The sequence below is a fragment of the Danio aesculapii genome, chromosome 25 (assembly GCF_903798145.1).
Source record: "Danio aesculapii chromosome 25, fDanAes4.1, whole genome shotgun sequence".
Classification (NCBI taxonomy): Eukaryota; Metazoa; Chordata; class Actinopteri; order Cypriniformes; family Danionidae; genus Danio; species Danio aesculapii.
Window position 1 is genome coordinate 20,821,164 of NC_079459.1, and position 19,093 is coordinate 20,840,256.

At 34.6% G+C, this 19,093-nt stretch overlaps 1 protein-coding gene across 1 annotated transcript in view; it reads left to right on the top strand.

Moving 5' to 3' along the window:
• Positions 1-4,653: 4,653 nt before the first annotated feature.
• The window catches only part of slc25a18 (solute carrier family 25 member 18), a 29,168-nt gene continuing 14,728 nt past the window's right edge, over positions 4,654-19,093 (top strand). Inside the window, exons 1-6 of the mRNA XM_056451462.1 lie at positions 4,654-4,796; positions 4,901-5,023; positions 8,449-8,504; positions 12,636-12,726; positions 18,515-18,630; positions 18,818-19,004. Coding sequence (XP_056307437.1) covers positions 4,777-4,796; positions 4,901-5,023; positions 8,449-8,504; positions 12,636-12,726; positions 18,515-18,630; positions 18,818-19,004 — 593 coding nt within the window. The 5' untranslated portion in view covers positions 4,654-4,776. The remainder of the gene's footprint in view (positions 4,797-4,900; positions 5,024-8,448; positions 8,505-12,635; positions 12,727-18,514; positions 18,631-18,817; positions 19,005-19,093) is intronic.

Consider the following 19,093-nt stretch of genomic DNA (forward strand, 5'->3'; position numbering starts at 1 on the left):
TGTATGGAGAAGGAAACCTGCAAAAACAATAAATAAACATGCAAGCTAATAAATAAAAGAGTAAATAAATCATTAGATTCCTGCATAAAACAATAATTACATAAATACGAAAATGAATGAATAAATTATTAAATAAATCTATAGATTCCTGCATAAAACAACAAATAAATAAATAACTAAATAAATAAATCCATAGATTCCTGCATAAATAAATACGCAAATTAATAAATAAATTAGTAAATAAATCCATAGATTCCTGCATAAATAAAGAAATACGCAAATGAATAAGTAACTTAGTAAATAAATACAGAAATTCCTGCATGAAACAATAAATACACAAAAAAATAAATAACTGAATAAATAAATCCAGATTCCTGCATAAAACAATAAATTAATAAATAAATAAATACGCAAATTAATTAATAAATTAGTAAATATATACATAGATTCCTGCATAAAACATTAAATAAATAAATATGCAAATTAATAAACAAATTAATAAATAAATTAGTAAAAAATCCATAGATTCCTGAATAAATAAAACAATAAATAAATAAATAAATATGCAAATAAATAAGTAAATAAATCTATAGATTCCTGCATAAAACAATAAATAAATACACAAATGAATAAATATATTAGTAAATAAATTAATAGATTCCTGCATAAAACAATAAAAAAATAAATAAATACACAAATGAATAAATAAATCCATAGATTCCCACATAAATAAAACAATAAATAAATCAATACTAAAATAAATAAAAATTGTATATAAAAATCCACAAATTCCTGAATAAATAAATATATAAATAATAAATAGTGCGGACAGATAATTAAATAAATGACACGAATGTTGGAAGAAAAAGTGCTAAACTAAAAGTTGATTTCTTCCCCCTACATTTGTGTAATTTATTTATATGCTCAGCATAATTGAGTACACCTCATTTTGAAAATGAATATTTTTATCAATTTTTCAGTGAATATATAGGCAATGTATTTTGGTGCATTTAAACAAAAACAGATTTGTTAAACAGATATATTTATTGAAATAATATTTTACTCACCAAATGTATTTAGAAATTGAAAGATAAAAGATAAAACAATTAAATTCAAGCAAAATATTGCAAAAATAAATTACAACCTATAAAATTGCAACAAATTTTTTCTATTTCTTTGCTTCTCTTGATTTTTCCTCTATTTTAAATTTGTATTTAATATTTTTTTTACATAAATTTGGGTGTACTCGTTTTTGGAACGTTATATCGTTATCGTTAAGTTATTTTGTTAGAAAAGCTCCAGATTTGGTTTCAGTACTGACTAATGCACTATATGCACAAATATAATATTGTATAGCTTCTTACTAACAATATTTACGTATGTATTTATTTATTGTTTTACTTATGCAGGAATTTATGGATTTATGTAGTCATTTATTTATTTATTTGCGTATTTACTTATTTACATTTGCAGGTTTCGTCCTCAATAATATGTGCGTATTCGTGTTTGTTTGTACACGTGCGTCAAGTGCAAGACACTGTAAATAAATTAAGCTACTACAAATATATATTTTTCAACAACTTCAAACCTGTAACTTCAACAAAACTTGTTAATACAAATTTTACATTCTGAATGCATTAGTAAAAATGTGTATGCTATAGTAGTGCGATGTCGAATTTATTAATGCTGTGTGCATATTGAGCTAGGCCTTTGTTCGCGTGTATTGTGCCAAGTTAATGAAAAGTTAACCAACTTAATATAATAAATTATTTAAATAATTTTGCATTACAAATTATTCTGGAAGCATTTGTATTCAACTGCAATGTATTTAACATATTAAGCTTTTTGTTTTGTTCATTTGCTATTTGAGATGAAGTTATGTAATGACATATGTGCGTATTCGTGTTTGTTTGTACATGTGTGAATGTGTGTCAAGTTTGATTAGCGGAAAGCCGTGCATTCCCCGTCCATGTCACTGGGAGTCGCCACGCGGGGGAGGGACTTCGCCACAGATGGACAATGCGCGTGTTTGTGCAGCGGCCCCGGAGTGTCGGATCTCCGGCGCTTGACTACGGCTTCTGTACACACTACCAGCGCATTGACGGCTAGATAAAACCGGTCATTGCACTGACAGAGGTAAGAACATGACATTCATCCACTCAAACTTATGAATCCGTCAAATCTGCTGGGCTTGTGTGTTGTGGAAAGTCTTTTAGGGATGGGGAGGGAGAGTGGGGCCAGATCTCTCACTTGTCTGTGTTTTGGCAGTGGAGGGGTTTTGAATAGAGCAGAGTTGAAAGGAAGCAGTGCTGAAGGGAAAGGCATGCTCAGAATGCCACTGCTGGGCTCCAGAAAAGACAGAGCAAAGAGGCAGAAAGAGGGGATGTGAGCGTGCCGGAGGGAAAGACACTGAGAATGGTACCTCAAATGGGGGAGAGTTAGTGGAAATGGAGGAGTTAACGTTTAAGACATGTAAGGGAAAGCAAGAAAATAGTGTTGACATTCTGTATAAATGGTTAGTTGATACAAATTTTCAAGCTGTTTTAATAGTTTCATGAAGTGTGACTATATATTAAACTCTGAAGTAAAGCCAAATGTAAAATGGAAGCAGTTCTGTGCCCTTTGTTAGTTGTGAGAATGTAAAAAAGGCACAGGACTATATAAATCAGATATAGTAAATATGTAACTGTGGTAAAGTTGGTTATATTCACAAATTCGTTCAGTGACAACTTTTGAATCGCTCTCTATATTTACCATGGTACTTTGAATATTTGTTCTGAAATCACATGCAAGTATGACATGAAAACAGCACTATTTATTTGATTGTAAACAATGTTGTACTTTGAAATTCATTGGCTGCTGATATGATTGTACTAGTTAGAATATGCAAAATCTGAATGTGTGAATGTAAAACTAACTTTACCTCAATTATTTCTAAACGTTTACTCAGAAATTGCTGTTTCTGATTATGTCTTGTCACACAAATAGTATTAAAGTAGATTTTTGAAGAAGAAAGCTGCTGGTAAATTCCTAGAATACGAATGATTTTTGTGCACTGTTAAAAAAAACCCTGGTTGACTTAGTTTTTTAAAGCTGAATCAAATTAACCCTATGAGTACATTGAACTTATAATAAAACAGCTTGGCTGGGTCAGTTGGCATTTCTGTGTGGAGTTTGCATGTTCTCTTCGTGTGGGTTTCCTCCGGGTGCTCCGGTTTCCCCCACAAGTCCAAAAACATGTGGTATAGGTGAATTGGGTAAGCTAAAAGTGGCCATAGTGTATGTGTGTGATTGAGAGTGTATGGGTGTTTCCCAGTGATGGGTTGCGGCTGGAATGGCATCCGCTGCGTAAAACAGATGCTGGATAAGTTGGCGGTTCATTCCGCTGTGGCGACTCTAGATTAATATAGGGACTAAGCCGAAAAGAAAATAAATGAATCAATGAGTGAATTTTGAGGGATGTGAACAAAAACATTGGTCGTAGCGTATTTTCTGTTTTACATTTTTAATTTCTATAGCTTATCAACAATCCAAAAAGAGCCACATAATTATACAAGATGTTATGACAACTGTTTTAACTTTAAATTATAACTTTAAATTGCCTCTTGTAACAGTTATGAAATAGTTTGATAAACAGGAAATGTTCATGGGCCAATGACATGACCACATTGAAATGGTCTATAGTTAGAAAATGATTAACATAGTTTAATAAATTACAATGGACTAAAAACACGCTGTCATGATCATATAATTTTTTACACTGAAACAAAATGTGTAAACAATTTTCACTAAATAAATTAAACTGCAAGTAATTTTACACAACATTAGTAAAATTTCACTTTTAAAAAGTAGTATATATAAATCTAATTTTCCGCTTCATTACTCCAGTCTTCAGAGTCACGTAATATAATAAATGCCACCTTGATGAACAGAATAATTTTCTTTAAAAAACTAAAAGTGAAAAAAAATAAAATAAAACTGAACCCGAACTTTGATTCAGTAGTTTATATATATATATATATATATATATATATATATATATATATATATATATATATAATGAAAAAATAACAAATTTGTTTATCATTTTCTCTGAAAAGTGCTAGTAAATTGTACAAATAACTACAAAGATGCCAACATTCCCGTTTTATTTACTATATGAAATATGCAATTTCCTTACAGCATACAGTACAGCATCAACTACCCAAAACAGCTTTAACTACTTACTAACTTTCCTCTTTTATCTCCACTAATATACTGTATATAGCCATTCATTTCTTAAAACATTCATATTGTTTAAATACCAATAAAGAGCATAAAGCAATGTTTGAGCTGCTGTAGATCTATTAGTCAGAGATGTTGTTGATACTGTGTTGAAGAACAGGAAATCATGCTGATAAGCGCCTCGTTCTGTTAGCTCTCTTCTCTAGGTTAATTCAAAGGGTCACAACCTCATTAGCAGCAAGATTAGAGAGACTTTAGAGCCAGGATGTTCTCTGTGTGCACGCTGTAGAAAAGCACCATTCAGAGTGTCTGGTATAAAAAAATATAATAAATAAATATATATATATTTATAGAAAACCACAACTGCATTTCTCTTGTGTGTCTTGGTTTATATCAAGTTTCAAGGATCTTTTTTTGTGTGAAAGGAAGGGTGTGAAGTTTGGCACTCTCAGTTGGGACTCTACCCCGGTGGGCCGTGGAACGATTTGTGCTGACACCTTTTTTGTAGCGGAAAGAACAGGATTGGAGGAAATCAGCTGAAGCCTGGCCAAAATGGCCGAGAAGAAATTGAGGTAAATCTTTGCTGTCCTCTAGTGATTTGAAGTTTCATCCTAAGCGTTCTGTTGATGTGTTTTCATGTGTGGTTTGTGTGTGTGTTTGTTTCCTGTGTTCGCAGCCTCCCTGCTAAGCTGATTAATGGGGGCGTGGCTGGACTGGTGGGTGTGACCTGTGTGTTTCCCATTGATCTTGCTAAGACCCGCCTACAAAACCAGCAGGGAGCTCGTGTTTATAGTGGAATGTGAGTACAGGATCTTTATGAGCTCCCTTTAACGGTGTAGCATTTCATGTTCTTTGTTTTGTTTTGGTGTGTGATTCTAGTAGCAGTAGGCCATGGCATTTTAAAATGAAAATAAGCCTGATTTCACAAGGAAATGTACTTGTTGGCAAAAGAGTGGCTAATTCAAAGAAATTAGGGCTGCACAATATAACGATTTAGTTAAATGTGCATCCACATAGTCACATCGCAGGATCTGCAATGCTGAGTCTGGTTTATAGTTAATTATATATATAGTTAATTAGTAGTTATAATATAGTTAACATATATATATATATATATATATATATATATATATATATATATATATATATATATATATATATATATATATATATATTAGTTAATTAGGAGGCACAGTTGAGAACACATGAAACTGTAGCATTTGTTAATTTAATAAGGATACATTTTGAGTTATTTAAACAATGAAGTAGTCTATCCAGGGTTTTTTTACATTTAATTATTTCAATTCTATAGCTAAATACTGTTAGAGTCCTCAGAGAACTGTAAAACATAGTTTATTTCACTTTTATCTTTGCTCTATTGTATTTATCTATGTTTGTAACTTGCTTATTATTGTTTTTGCATGATTCTCTCCAGTACAGAATCATCCCAATCAATCTAAATGAATGAATGCATTCCAAGTAGAGCTATTCCAATCTATCTGGTGAAATGGTATTCATATTGCAATGTATATTGAAGAAAATCTAAATATCACAATGTCAGATTTTTTCAATATTTTACAGCACTAATACAAATTTATGTGATTTAATTCAAATGAAAACATACGTTTTTTTTTTCTTTAAAGGAGGTTTGCCTCCAAATCCCACCTATAAACCCAACCTTGACTTCAGGGCATGAGTAAATTGTTCTAAAATGTACGAATGAGATCATACAAATAAATACAAATTAGCCACTAAATCTAAAAGTTACTGAATTGTTTTGTGATTGTGTTTCTGTTTCCCACTTCATTTCGGAGTTCAGTGCTTGCGACAATTTGAAATATACATGCGGTTGTAGTCGGATTGAAACACACCCTTTACCCACAGCACATAAATAGCTATGTGAGAAACAAAACATAATTTGATTTTTAACACTATTTTATTATTATCTGTTTTAAATTTTTTCTTCTCAATCGGTTAAAGTTAAAAAAAGACTGTTGAGATCAATAAAAAAATCCACTATTTCTCTTTTATGCTATTCAGGAGCCATGAGCACCCCTGCTTTATTGGCATGCCATTTTGTACAGTATTACCAAAGCATTTTAGATATGTATAAAATATGGAATATATTGACATCAAATTAATATAATTAATATCGCAGCAAATGCGAACTACTAAATGACAGAAAATAGCAATAAAAATATTCTTAATATAGATTTTCGACCTCTCCGAGTGTTTAGTAGCCTAAAGGTCCTTTAGATTAAAGAATTAATTATTGCCTCTCTCGCTTTCAAGGCTGTGCGCATAAAATTGACGACAGCTTAGAAAAACGGAAGCAAAACCAAATCCCGGACATTTTAGTAAATTTAAAAACTTCGGCTGGAAAACAAAAAAGTGCGGGTGTGTGTCTGCAGAGCGTGTGAGATTACCTGTGGGAGTGCACACAAAACAAGCAGTATGAAACGGGTAAATGAGAGAATATTTTCCATTAAATTGATCGCGGATGTTTGTTTAAAAAAAGTGTCCCTAAATATACTTGGGTGGCCGTTAATATACCTGGGCGGCCCGCCCAAGTAAAGTCCATGTGTGGGAAGCACTGGAGTAAATCTCCATCCACTCTAAATGACAAAAAATGCATGACAGACCTAAAAGTAGCTATAAAATCAGACAAAACTGTAGCCTATGTAAACATAATGGCATTGTAATATAATTCCATTCATAATAAGCAACTATTAATTTACAGGGAGAGGAAAAAGTCACGTTTAATTTTCTAGAAAGTTAAGTACACTATAAGTGTCTGATGTCCCTAGAGTGCTTATGTGAAGTTTCAGCTCAAAAAACCCCTCAAAAAATGTTTTATAACTCTTTTAAACTACCTCTTTTAGGCTTCGCTTCGCTGTCGCTTTAAATTCAAATGAGATTGTACTTTTCAAAAGAGGGCGGCGCTACAACTGCTTATGTGTCAGCATAGTGGCAGATTCAGCTCATCACTAATGGGCGAAGCTTTCCCCCTCTAATGACATGTACAAAGGGAGAATGTCCATCAAAGTTTTCCTGTAGACTGTTTTTATCAAGTGTGATTATAAACAATAAAATTAATAAATCTTTACCATTAGAAGTTATATTCACAGACTGTTGCCTCACAACTGTGTTTAAACCCCTTATAAAAGTTATTTTTGCATAATAGGTCCCCTTTAAAAGCCTTATATATTAAATCTGATACACGAAAAACAGTTCTGCCTCTTACAAAACAACTGCATAAATAAAGGCAGCACATGTTAGTGATTTTGTCTGGGCGGAGGACTTTTTCTTAATGACTCAGATGATGCAAAACAATTCGAGTCACACGCTTTTGCATATTTGATCTCTTTCACGCTCCTGAATGTTTATTAATTCCTTTTTTATAAGTAGCTTAATCAAAAATGCTCATGCTTGTTTGATACGATTGAGATACAGAGAAGTAGTCTTTGTAGTGATGGTGCGTGAAGAGCTCTTTTCTTCTTTGCACGCGTATGTAACAAGCGAATACCCAAGTGGTTTGTGGGCAAGAGACCAACTGCCATATTTAAAGCTCTTTCTTCATTACTCATTTCTAGTTTGGCTGTTTGTTGTATGTAAACATGGAAAGGTGCTTATTTATGTTAAGATTTTAGGCTATATATACAGTGCTCAACATAAATGAGCACACCCTATTTTGTTAATGAATATTTGTGTCCATTTCTCAGGGAATATAGGCAATGTATTTTGGTGCATTTGAACAAAACAGATTTATTAAACAGATATATTTATTAAAATAATATTTTAGTCACAGAACATCTTTAGAAATAGAAAGATAATACATTAAAATTCAAGCAAAATATTGGGAAAAAATGGCAAACTACAAAATTTTAACAAAATAAAAAAAAAATTGTTTCTCTTGAACTATGCTCTTTTATTTAATGTTTTTAAATAAATTTGGGTGTACAAATTTTGGATTGTTATCATAAGTTATTGTGTTAGATAAGCTCCATATTTGGCTTCAGTGCTGACTAATCTAATGTATATGCACAATATAATATTGTAAAGCTCTCTGTAGAAAATATGATTTAAATGAGAGATTTGTGTGGGAATTACTACTAATTTGTTGAGCACTGTGTTTTCAAATATTATTAAGCAATGCAGCTTTAAAATGAACATTTTAGAAGTTGAATTATGATAAATTGTGAACATTTCTGTCTTGTTATTAAGGCTGGACTGTTTGGCAAAGACGATCAAAATGGAGGGCTACTTTGGCATGTATCGAGGTATGAAGTTAAAAGTCAAACGTTCATCTACATATTCATAATCATTAAAAAGATCATTCACACATAAGACGAAATTATGTTGGACGATTTTATCATCCTTACACTTTAACAAATGCTGTGTTCCACATAATCAATTTGTGTTGGGACCACATGAAGAAATTACGTTAACATGTTCATTTTTTAACAATTTTAAGTGGACTGAACATAGAACAATTCAGTTGTAGCAAAATTTCTCAATAATCGTGTTGTTTTAGCTAATTTTAAATAAGTAACACCATTTTTTTGTGTAATTTTTGTATGAGTTTCTTTTATCTGATCAACACAAAAAGAAGATATTTTGAAGAAAGTGAATAACCAAACAGTTGCTGGTGTCTATTGACTTCCATAGTATCGTAAGTAGTGTTGCCACCATACTGGAATTCGGTTCCAATCGATACTGAAGTTTTAAAAATGTCAATTTCCGCTAACATTTGAGCTTGAGCTTGTTTGTGAACACCGATGATTTGCCATTGCACTCACGTGCTCAACAGAAATTAATGTGATTGGCTGTGGAGGTCATCAGTTCACTGAACTCACCGCTGTTTACTGAGTGTAACTACAGATACAGGGACACTTAAGCGTTTTAAAGCCACAACACATCAGCTGATCGTTCGTATGTCAGCTTATAGCAAACCAGCTGATCGACATGACTTTGAAACGTTTAAGTGTTTCTGTATTTGTGGTTACACTCAGTAAACAGCGGTGAGTTTGGTGAACTGATGACTTTCACGGTCAATCACAGTCTTTTTTGTTGGGCATTTGAACCAAATGGCAAATCAGCGCTGTTTAAGAACATGCTCAACAGCGATTAAATGTGTGCAGAAAATGGATGTTTTTAAAATTTTAGTACCGAAAGGTACAGAATTCCAGTATCGTGGTATCTAATTAGGGGTGGGCGATTAATCAAAGACAATTTTCACACATTTTGTCAGTAAAGCCGGTTCTAGTAAATCTCCAGTAATTGCTTTTACAGAGTATACTGATAAACTATGCAAAATAGCATTCAAATACAGAATGAAATCGAGATCATCATTCTGCAACAATGAGTTTGCATAGCTTCCCAATGAACTACGGTGGTGTGTAGTAAATGTCGCACCTGAAAATACATGCAATTACATGTTTTTACTCCCAACTCACTTCATAACTTTAATTGAATGGTTGAAATAAATCTGTATATGAGATGATTCTGCAGCTGTGTGATTATTTGTCACATCGAATCAATAAAAGTAGCTTAATATTGTATTTATTTAGAAATGCCTCTTTCACACTAGCAGTGATTTTATAGCTGTCTGTCGCTCTGGGCTCTGTTTCCCAAACAATGACGTAACCTGCGGCTGAACTATCATAGTAAGATGCATCGTTTGGGAAAAGAACGATGTAGTGACGAGTGTTTGCCAAAACCCGTAGTTTCTCTGTCGTAGATCCATCATTTGAACTGCATTAGTTATAACGTAAAACGACCATAATGATGCTCTAAACGGAGTGATAACAATTTCTTTAGAGCAGAAATTATATTTCTTTGTGCAAATTATATTGTTTTACATGCACACACATTCTAGTTTTGGTAAAAACATGCACTCATTTTCCATATTAATTGAAATATATGTAAATGGAACATGTAGGGCCTATATTTCCTTTACAAATATTATTAAGAACATTACATATTCTATTCTAAAACATAAAATCACCTACAAAACCTAACACGTATTCTAATCTCATACATAAATCATGTAAATAAATAAATAACGAGGCTATTTATTAAAAAAAGAAATTTAATATGTATTATTTATAAGGAAATGGAAAAAATCCTACTTTAATAATACTATTCATTCATTCATTCATTTTCTTTTCGGCTTAGTCCCTTTATTAATCTGGGGTTGCCACAGTGGAATTAACCGCCAACTTATTTAGCATGTTTTTATGCAGAAGATGCCCTTCCAGCCACAACCCATCACTGGGAAACCCATACACACTCATTCGCACACACACACATACATACACTATGAACAATTTAGCCTACCCAATTCCCATGTACCGCATGTCTTTGGACTGTGGGGGAAACCGGAGCACCCGGAGGAAACCCACGCGAACGCAGGGAGAACATGCAAACTCCACACAGAAACGCCAACTAACCCAGACAAGGCTCGAACCAGCGACCTTCTTGCTGTGAGGTGACAGCACTACCTACTGCGCCACTGCATCTCTTTAATAATAATATTCATAATATTGATGATGATGATGATGATGATAATAATTATTATTATTATTAGGTAAGATATTGTTTATTTATTAATTTTTTTAAAGTCTACTTTTACAATTTTACACATGCAAACCAAAGCAGAAAGTTCTAACCAACAGGCCCATGTCATATACAGTACAGATACATTTCTTAATAAATAACCTACTATAAATTAAATGCATTAACGTATGCTATCTTGTTTTGTGTTCACAAGCTTTAGAGCAGGGGTGTCCAAAGTCGGTCCTGGAGGGCCGGTGTCCTGCTAACTTTAGCTCCAACTTGCTTCAACACACCTGTCTGGAAGTTTCTAGTATACCTAGTATGAGCTTGATTAGCTGGTTCAGGTGTGTTTGATTAGGGTTGGAGCTAAATCCTCCAGGACACTGGCCCCCCAGGACCGAGTGTGGACACCCCTGCTTTAGAGCAATGACTGTAAAAAATATACTAGCTTTGGAGACGTAACATAAATTCTGCTCGGCTGTGTTCAAAATGACATCAATGTTTTCAAAGTGCTCTGCAAAGGGAACGCAATTGTAAACATGAAGATGGCTAAAACTGAACTGTAAAAATAGTTTGAAAGCAAATTACACCTGAGAGAGACTTTAATGCTTTTTTTAAAAATAATTCCAAGATTAATTGTTAGAATGTTCTAAACCAGGCATGTCCAAGCTCGGTCCTGGAGGGCCGGTGTCCTGCAAAGTTTAGTTCCAACCCCAATCAGACACACCTGGGCTAGCTAATCAAGCACTTATTAGGCTTTCTAGAAACATCCGTGCAGGTGTGTTGAGGCAAGTTGGAGCTAAAATCTGCAGGACACTGGCCCTCCAGGACCAAGTTTGGACACCCCTGTTCTAAACGAATAGGGCATAGGGGGGATAACTGGGAATAGAACACCGCTAGGAACTATGTTTCTAACTACAACTACAGGTGTAGTTGCAAGTGTACAAGTTTGAGACGAAGTTTGCGAATGTTTTTTGGAAAAACAGATTTGGGAAACGTCAAATCAATGAACGATGTCTGTAATGATGGAACTTGCGACCTTAGTTAGCTAACGATGGTTTTCGGAAACGCACCCCTGGGTGGCAACTGAAACCTTTAGTCTGCGTTCCCACCTTGAGGTTTCTCAGGTAAAGCTTATGATGATATACACAAAGAACGAATGAGTTTACGTGCTGCTGAAAAAAGTGTGTTCTCTGTCATTGTGGCTATTTATCTGCCAAAAACTGTATAGGTCTACAGCTTGGAGAATACAAACGGCCTCTGCAGGAGCTAAGAGAGGATCACGTAAGCTCTACTGGTGCTCCTATTAGCTGTCACTCAAGAAAGTCGCTCTTTATTTGCATAAAATTGAAGGATTCTCAACTCTGTCGCATCACTCGACATGCCGACATCTAGTCGGTCACTGTCTCTAGCATAGACGGAGGACGCCGGAAGTAGCTCACTCCCCGTTGAAATTAACGGTCGCTTGTCACTTTGCTGCTGCAAGTCACTTGTAGTGTGAACGCAGCTTAACTGTATGAGGATTTCCTTGGTTACTTCTTTGTGGGTGTTTCTGCTCAGGAGCACCCTATATTCTTTGGAGGAGATTTACTATTGAACACGCAAGTGTGCTTCTGTGATAGGATGCACATGAAAATCACAGCTTTGCTCAATAGCGTTTTTATTTCAATTAATCCCAGCCAGTACTTTAATTAGTTTACCCACATTTTTCAAATGCGAATGTTTGAATACAGGTTTGGAACAACTTATGATAGAAACATTATTTCTGAGGGATCTATACCTTTAAGTTCAGTGTTATGTTTAAAAGTGCAAGGTGAAATTCTCAGATTTTCACTTCATGGTGTTTCTCTCAGGCGCAGCTGTGAATCTCACACTCGTAACTCCAGAGAAAGCCATCAAACTGGCTGCCAATGACGTCTTCAGGCAGAAGCTCTCCAAAGATGGGTAACTAACACTTTTTAACCAGTTTAGTTTTTTAGGGTTTTTTCTGCAAACTTTCTGTTACTGTAAAGCATGTTCTATTGTCCTGCTTTTAATGACTGCAGATTTATTTATTATTATTATTTTTTTTAATGAAGTGATTCAAATTTGGGGTTTTTAATGAAATGGACTTACTCAAGGAGATATTCAGCAAAGCGTCACGTTATATTAATGTTAAAACTCTTATAAAAAGACATCTTAAAAATGTATGTATTCGTTTGTAATTTTTAAAAAATTGTATGTTTATTAATTGAATGATTTTGCCATGAAAATAGTTGTTATTGCTAGCATGGTATTAAATAAAATACATGATATAGTATGATATGATCTTTTTTGAGGACATGGCTACTTTATTTATTTATTATGGTGGCTTGAAAAGCCAGCATATTGTTATCTATCTTAAACTTATTATTCTTCTTCTTCTTCTTCTTCTTCTTCTTCTGAGACTAATTTCTAAGTGTATCTCCTCCTAGGCCTTTCAAGCTACATACTTCAAACTTTCGTCAAACCTTCAAACTGGTCTGACTCGGGTTGCTATATCTTTTCTAACTGATCCGACCTTGGGTTTTCCGAAAAACGACCCAGAAAAATCCCAAAAGTCCCATTGACTTAACATTGGGTCAAACTTTGTGAGCTCATAACTCTGCATCAGACTGTCCTACAGACTTCTAACTGGACTCATTTAACTCAGTCTAGCCAGCAGCCAATAACTGATGACTTTTTAACTTACTAGCCACTCCCTAGCAACCAATTTCAGCACCCTAGCAACTGTCCCAGAGACTGTGGCTAGCTATTCTAACACACGCTAACAGTTTTAACATCCTACTGACATGCTAATCTTGCTAGAAAGGTGCTAGCAACACGATAGTGACATGCTAGTCATGCTAGTAACATGCTAATTCATGCTAGAATCATGCCAACAACATGCTAATTCATGCTAGAAACAAGCTGATTCATGCTAGAATCATGCTAGTAACATGCTAGTTACATGCTAATAAATGCTAGAATCATGCTAGTTACATGCTAATTCATGCTATAAACATGCTAATTCATGCTAGAATCATGCTAACAATATGCTAATTCATGCTAGAAACATGCTAGTAACATGCTAATTCATGCTAGAAACATGCTAGTAACATGCTAGAATCATGCTAGTAACATGCTAATTCATGCTAGAAACATGCTAGTAACATGCTAATTCATGTTATAATCATGCTAGTAACATGCTAATCCATGCTAGAATCATGCTAGTAACATGCTAATTCATGCTAGACTCATGCTAGTAACATGCTAATTCATGCTAGAATCATGCTAGTAACATGCTAATTCATGCTAGAATCATGCTAGTAACATGCTAATTCATGCTAGAATCATGCTAGTAACATGCTGATTCATGCTAGAAACATGCTAGTAACATGCTAATTCATGCTAGAATCATGCTAGTAACATGCTAATTCATGCTAGAATCATGCTAATAACATGCTAATTCATGCTAGAAACATGCTAATTCATGCTAATAACATGCTAAATCATGCTAGAGACATGCTAGTAACATGCTAATTCATGCTAGAGACATGCTAGTAACATGCTAATTCATGCTAGAATCATGCTAATTCATGCTAGAATCATGCTAGTAACATGCTAATTCATGCTAGAAACATGCTAGTAACATGCTAATTCATGCTAGAATCATGCTAGTAACATGCTAATTCATGCTAGAAACATGCTAGTAACATGCTAATTCATGCTAGAAACATGCTAATCCATGCTAGAATCATGCTAGTAACATGCTAATTCATGCTAGAATCATGCTAGTAACATGCTAATTCATGCTAGAATCATGCTAGTAACATGCTAATTCATGCTAGAAACATGCTAGTAACATGCTAATTCATGCTAGAATCATGCTAATAACATGCTGAATCATGCTAGTAACATGCTAATTCATGCTAGAAACATGCTAATTCATGCTAGAATCATGCTAATAACATGCTAATTCATGCTAGAAACATGCTAATAACATGCTAATTCATGCTAGAAACATGCTAGTAACATGCTAATTCATGCTAGAATCATGCTAGTAACATGCTAATTCATGCTAGAATCATGCTAATAACATGCTAATTCATGCTAGAGTCATGCTAATAACATGCTAATTCATGCTAGAAACATGCTAGTAACATGCTAATCCATGCTAGAATCATGCTAGTAACATGCTAAATCATGCTAGAATCATGCTAGTAACATGCTAATTCATGCTAGAATCATGCTAGTAACATGCTAATTCATGCTAGAATCATGCTAGTAACATGCTTATTCATGCTAGAATCATGCTAGTAACATGCTAATTCATGCTAGAATCATGCTAGTAACATGCTAATTCATGCTAGAAACATGCTAGTAACATGCTAACTCATGCTAGAAACATGCTAGTAACATGCTAATTCATGCTAGAATCTTGCTAATTCATGCTAGAAACATGCTAGTAACATGCTAATTCATGCTAGAATCATGCTAGTTACATGCTAATTTATGTTAGAATCATGATAGTTACTTGCTAATTCATGCTAGTAACATGCTAATTCAGACTCGGCTTTTCAAGCCACCATAAAGTTTGTCCTCAAACTTTAATATCTAGTTTTAATATTATTATTACTTTTAAAGCTAACAAACTGATTACTTTTTACAAATAAAGTGGAATTTTTTTTATTTCAGCATTTTAAATAGTGATACTCCAATTCCTGAATTCACTTGATACTATACAGATTTAAATTGTAAGCAGTAAGTGCTTGATTCAGAAAAAAGTGTTTGTGCTAAATGTTTCTGATTCACTGAATAGAAATAGCTCATAAATCCCAAATAAACTCACAATCACAGAAAATGGTTTGTCAAAAAAAATGAAACCTGAGCAGTGGTTTACTGTTGGTGAAGCATTTAGATGAATATGTAAAGATGGTGTGCATTTTTGTCCCTATAATAAAACAAGCATGACAATTAAAATGAGAAAATCATGAAAAGCATCCGATAATAGTAATGTGGCAAAAAAAAAACATTTCAGCACTTTATTCAAGTGAAAATGTAACATCACCTTTTATACGACACTTTATACAGTAGTTTAGTTTAAAGCAAGCAGCTATACAGTATTACAATTTGAGCGTTCCTTTGAATTCGAATAGCATTTTTTGAAAGCTTTTTTGTTTTTGCTCATATTTTTACTTAAGTTTGCTTTGGGAAACTGCTTCAGACACCTTAAACCAACTTCATTGTGATGAAAAGGATGTCACACCAGCTTGAAGTATATCTGGGTCCTTAGAGGCCTTTGTTCAGGTTACACTGTTTGCAATTCCGTCTTCATATACTCATGATAATACCACATGATTTTCATTCTTGTGATTGACCTGAAAGAATCGGCTCATCGGAATCATTTGTTCAGCAGTTGTACTGGATTTGTTGTGCTGTATATGTATGAATGAATCAAAAGAATCAGCTCATTAGAATCATTTGTTCAAGAGTTAGAGTGCATAGGTTGCACCACATACACTTCCTGACAAAAGTCTTGTCGTTGATGCCAGTTGTAAGAGAAACAAATAATAACTTGTAAATTCTAGTTATTATTCATTTGTAAACGTGGCAGAAGGTAGATTTTTCCTATGAATCATCTCTTGATCTGCATCACAATTACTGCAGAAGACCTACTGGAACCCCCATAGACACAAGATTCTCATAGAAATCAGTCAAGTTTGGTGAAGGGAAAATCATGGTTTGAGGTTACATTCAGTACCTTTGCCATTCCAGATGACTTTATTGTTAAGTTATTGGAGTCATTGCAGAGATGTATGGATGCAGTCCTCCAAGCTCATGGGAGTCATACACAATATTTATTCTTTTTCCACAGCTCCATGACTTTATATTCTATACTGTACATTATTTCTGTTAAGTGAAGAGACTTTTGTCTAAGCAAAGTCAGACCTTACTGTTCTAATTAAATAATTAAAAATCAAGGCATGATCATATTTTATTTTGGTAAAATAAGCGTAATCTAGAGGCCAAACTTTTGATACCAAATGATCGACTAGAAGTCAAGTTATTCATCGTTGTTCCTAAAACTTAGATAGGCGACAAGACTTTTTTGCAGGTAGTGTATGTTTCTCTGAAGAAAATGGTCTCTTTAAAATATAGACTTGCAAATATTCAAAGCATAAATTACCTAAACATTAACAGTCTGTCAAGATTTAGTCTGTCCCATATGTTGTTCAAAACTTTCATTCTACAACAGAACACTGTATTGAACTTTTAGTGACTTATTAGAGTCATATTTCTGTAATCAGGGTTGTTGCTAAAAGGGATACAGCTGTGTCCTGAAGTCATTGTTGTTATTTATTAAATTATCCATTAATTGTATTTCATTAATATGTAATATCATAATATAAAATTAATACCCCTACCCCAACCATTACAGTAATGTAAAAACAGTAATTATATCAAGTATTGTTTATGTTCGTTATTAAATTACAAATTTAATTGTATTTTATTAACGTTTACCCCCAACCCTCACAGTAATGTAAAAATATGAATTATTGTTGTACAGTGTCACAAAAACTATGCTATATTCGTGCGAGTATCAACAGCTGTATGCCATGTAGACTTTACATGAAATCAGACCACACTGTTTAAGTTGTACATTTCTAATTCACTAAAATAATCGTGTTAATCAGGTGATTTGTCTAGTAGTCAGCTCATATTATGATGCTGGATGAGCATTTTAATAGAGTCATTCATCCTACCCTGCAGGCACAGGATGTCAACATGAGGTCATATTGACAATGTACCCCAGCGTACCCCAATGTCGTGGGGACGTTGGATTTTGTTTGGAAATGAAAATTGGATTGACATTAGAACCCAACGCCAGGCTGACATCAGTGTCCAATGTCCAACCTAAAATCAACCAAATATCAACGTAATTTAATGTCGCTATTGGACGACAAAATAACTTTGTTCTTAGACGCTGGCTAGACATTGAATTTTGGTCACCTGACGTCATGACCTAAATCTAAGCTAATGTTAACCTCTTATGATGTTGTTTGCCTGCTGGGTATAATCACAAGTCAGTGATTGCACTTTCTGTTTTAGTTTATGATTTCCGTATCAGGAAGGCGACACTGGCTCAGTGATTAGCATTGTTGCCTCACAGAAAGAAGGTCACTGGTTTGAGTCCTGGCTGGGCCAATTGGCATTTCTGTGTGGAGTTTGCTTGTTCTCCCCGCGTTTGCGTGGGTTTCCTCCGGGTGCTGTAACACCCCTGCCATATTTTTGTCATGTGACCTACCACTGTCAGCTTTGTTACAAATCTTCTCACATAACTTTATAAGATAGTAAAGTGTCAGTGGAAATGTATTTCAGAAACATTGTCGCTTGAATTAGTAGGTCATCTAGGCAATTCTTGCTATTTTATACACAATAAGAAATCGGACATGCATTGGCTCACATACTCTTCACTACTATATTGTAAGAAACTAGAAATATTTGGACTCTGAGAGAATCTTTTATAGCAGGGATCAGTCCATGCTGGCACATGAGAGAAGTCATAAGAAAACATAGTATTTTCTCCCCTTAATAAAGACCTTATGCTAACCTTTACTTTTCAAAATATTCCACAGAGGCTTTCAGCTCAGCTGTTGACTAATTTGAACAATTATTTTCAATGATAACGAGCTCATCTGCCCCATCTGTCATTTTATCTGTCACTCCACAGAAAATTACCTCTCTGGGGGGAGATCCTCGCAGGCTGTGGGGCAGGAACCTGTCAGGTGGTAGTCACCACCCCCATGGAAATGCTAAAAATACAACTGCAGGATGCTGGCAGGTTGGGTAAGTGTGTTTATTATGATCCCTGTGCGTGTCGTCCAAGGTATGTAGGTCTTAGGATGCCTGGCTAAGTACAAAGGTTAGCCAGAAATAATAGATGCTGTTTGAATAGAACAATGTCCCTCGAAAGTAAGCTTGGTTTAATTACACTATGAGGAAGATATGAGTGGTACACTTTTGTCTTTCCAAGCTGCTCAACGGACTGTCACTGCCTCTGCCCCTGCCTCCGGTCCGACCCCCTCCTTGGTTGCTTCGCAGACGGCACATCCAGGCACCAGTGCACCACCTCGGCGTTCAGCCACCCGGATCACAGCGGAGCTCCTGAAGACCCGAGGCCTCAGGGGGCTTTATAAGGGTGCAGGTGCTACACTGATGAGGTAAGACACAAGCAGTCAAATAACCTGGATCTCCAATAATGTTCTAGTAGAGTTGTTGTCCAACAGACTTCAGATTCAACTCTACTCCA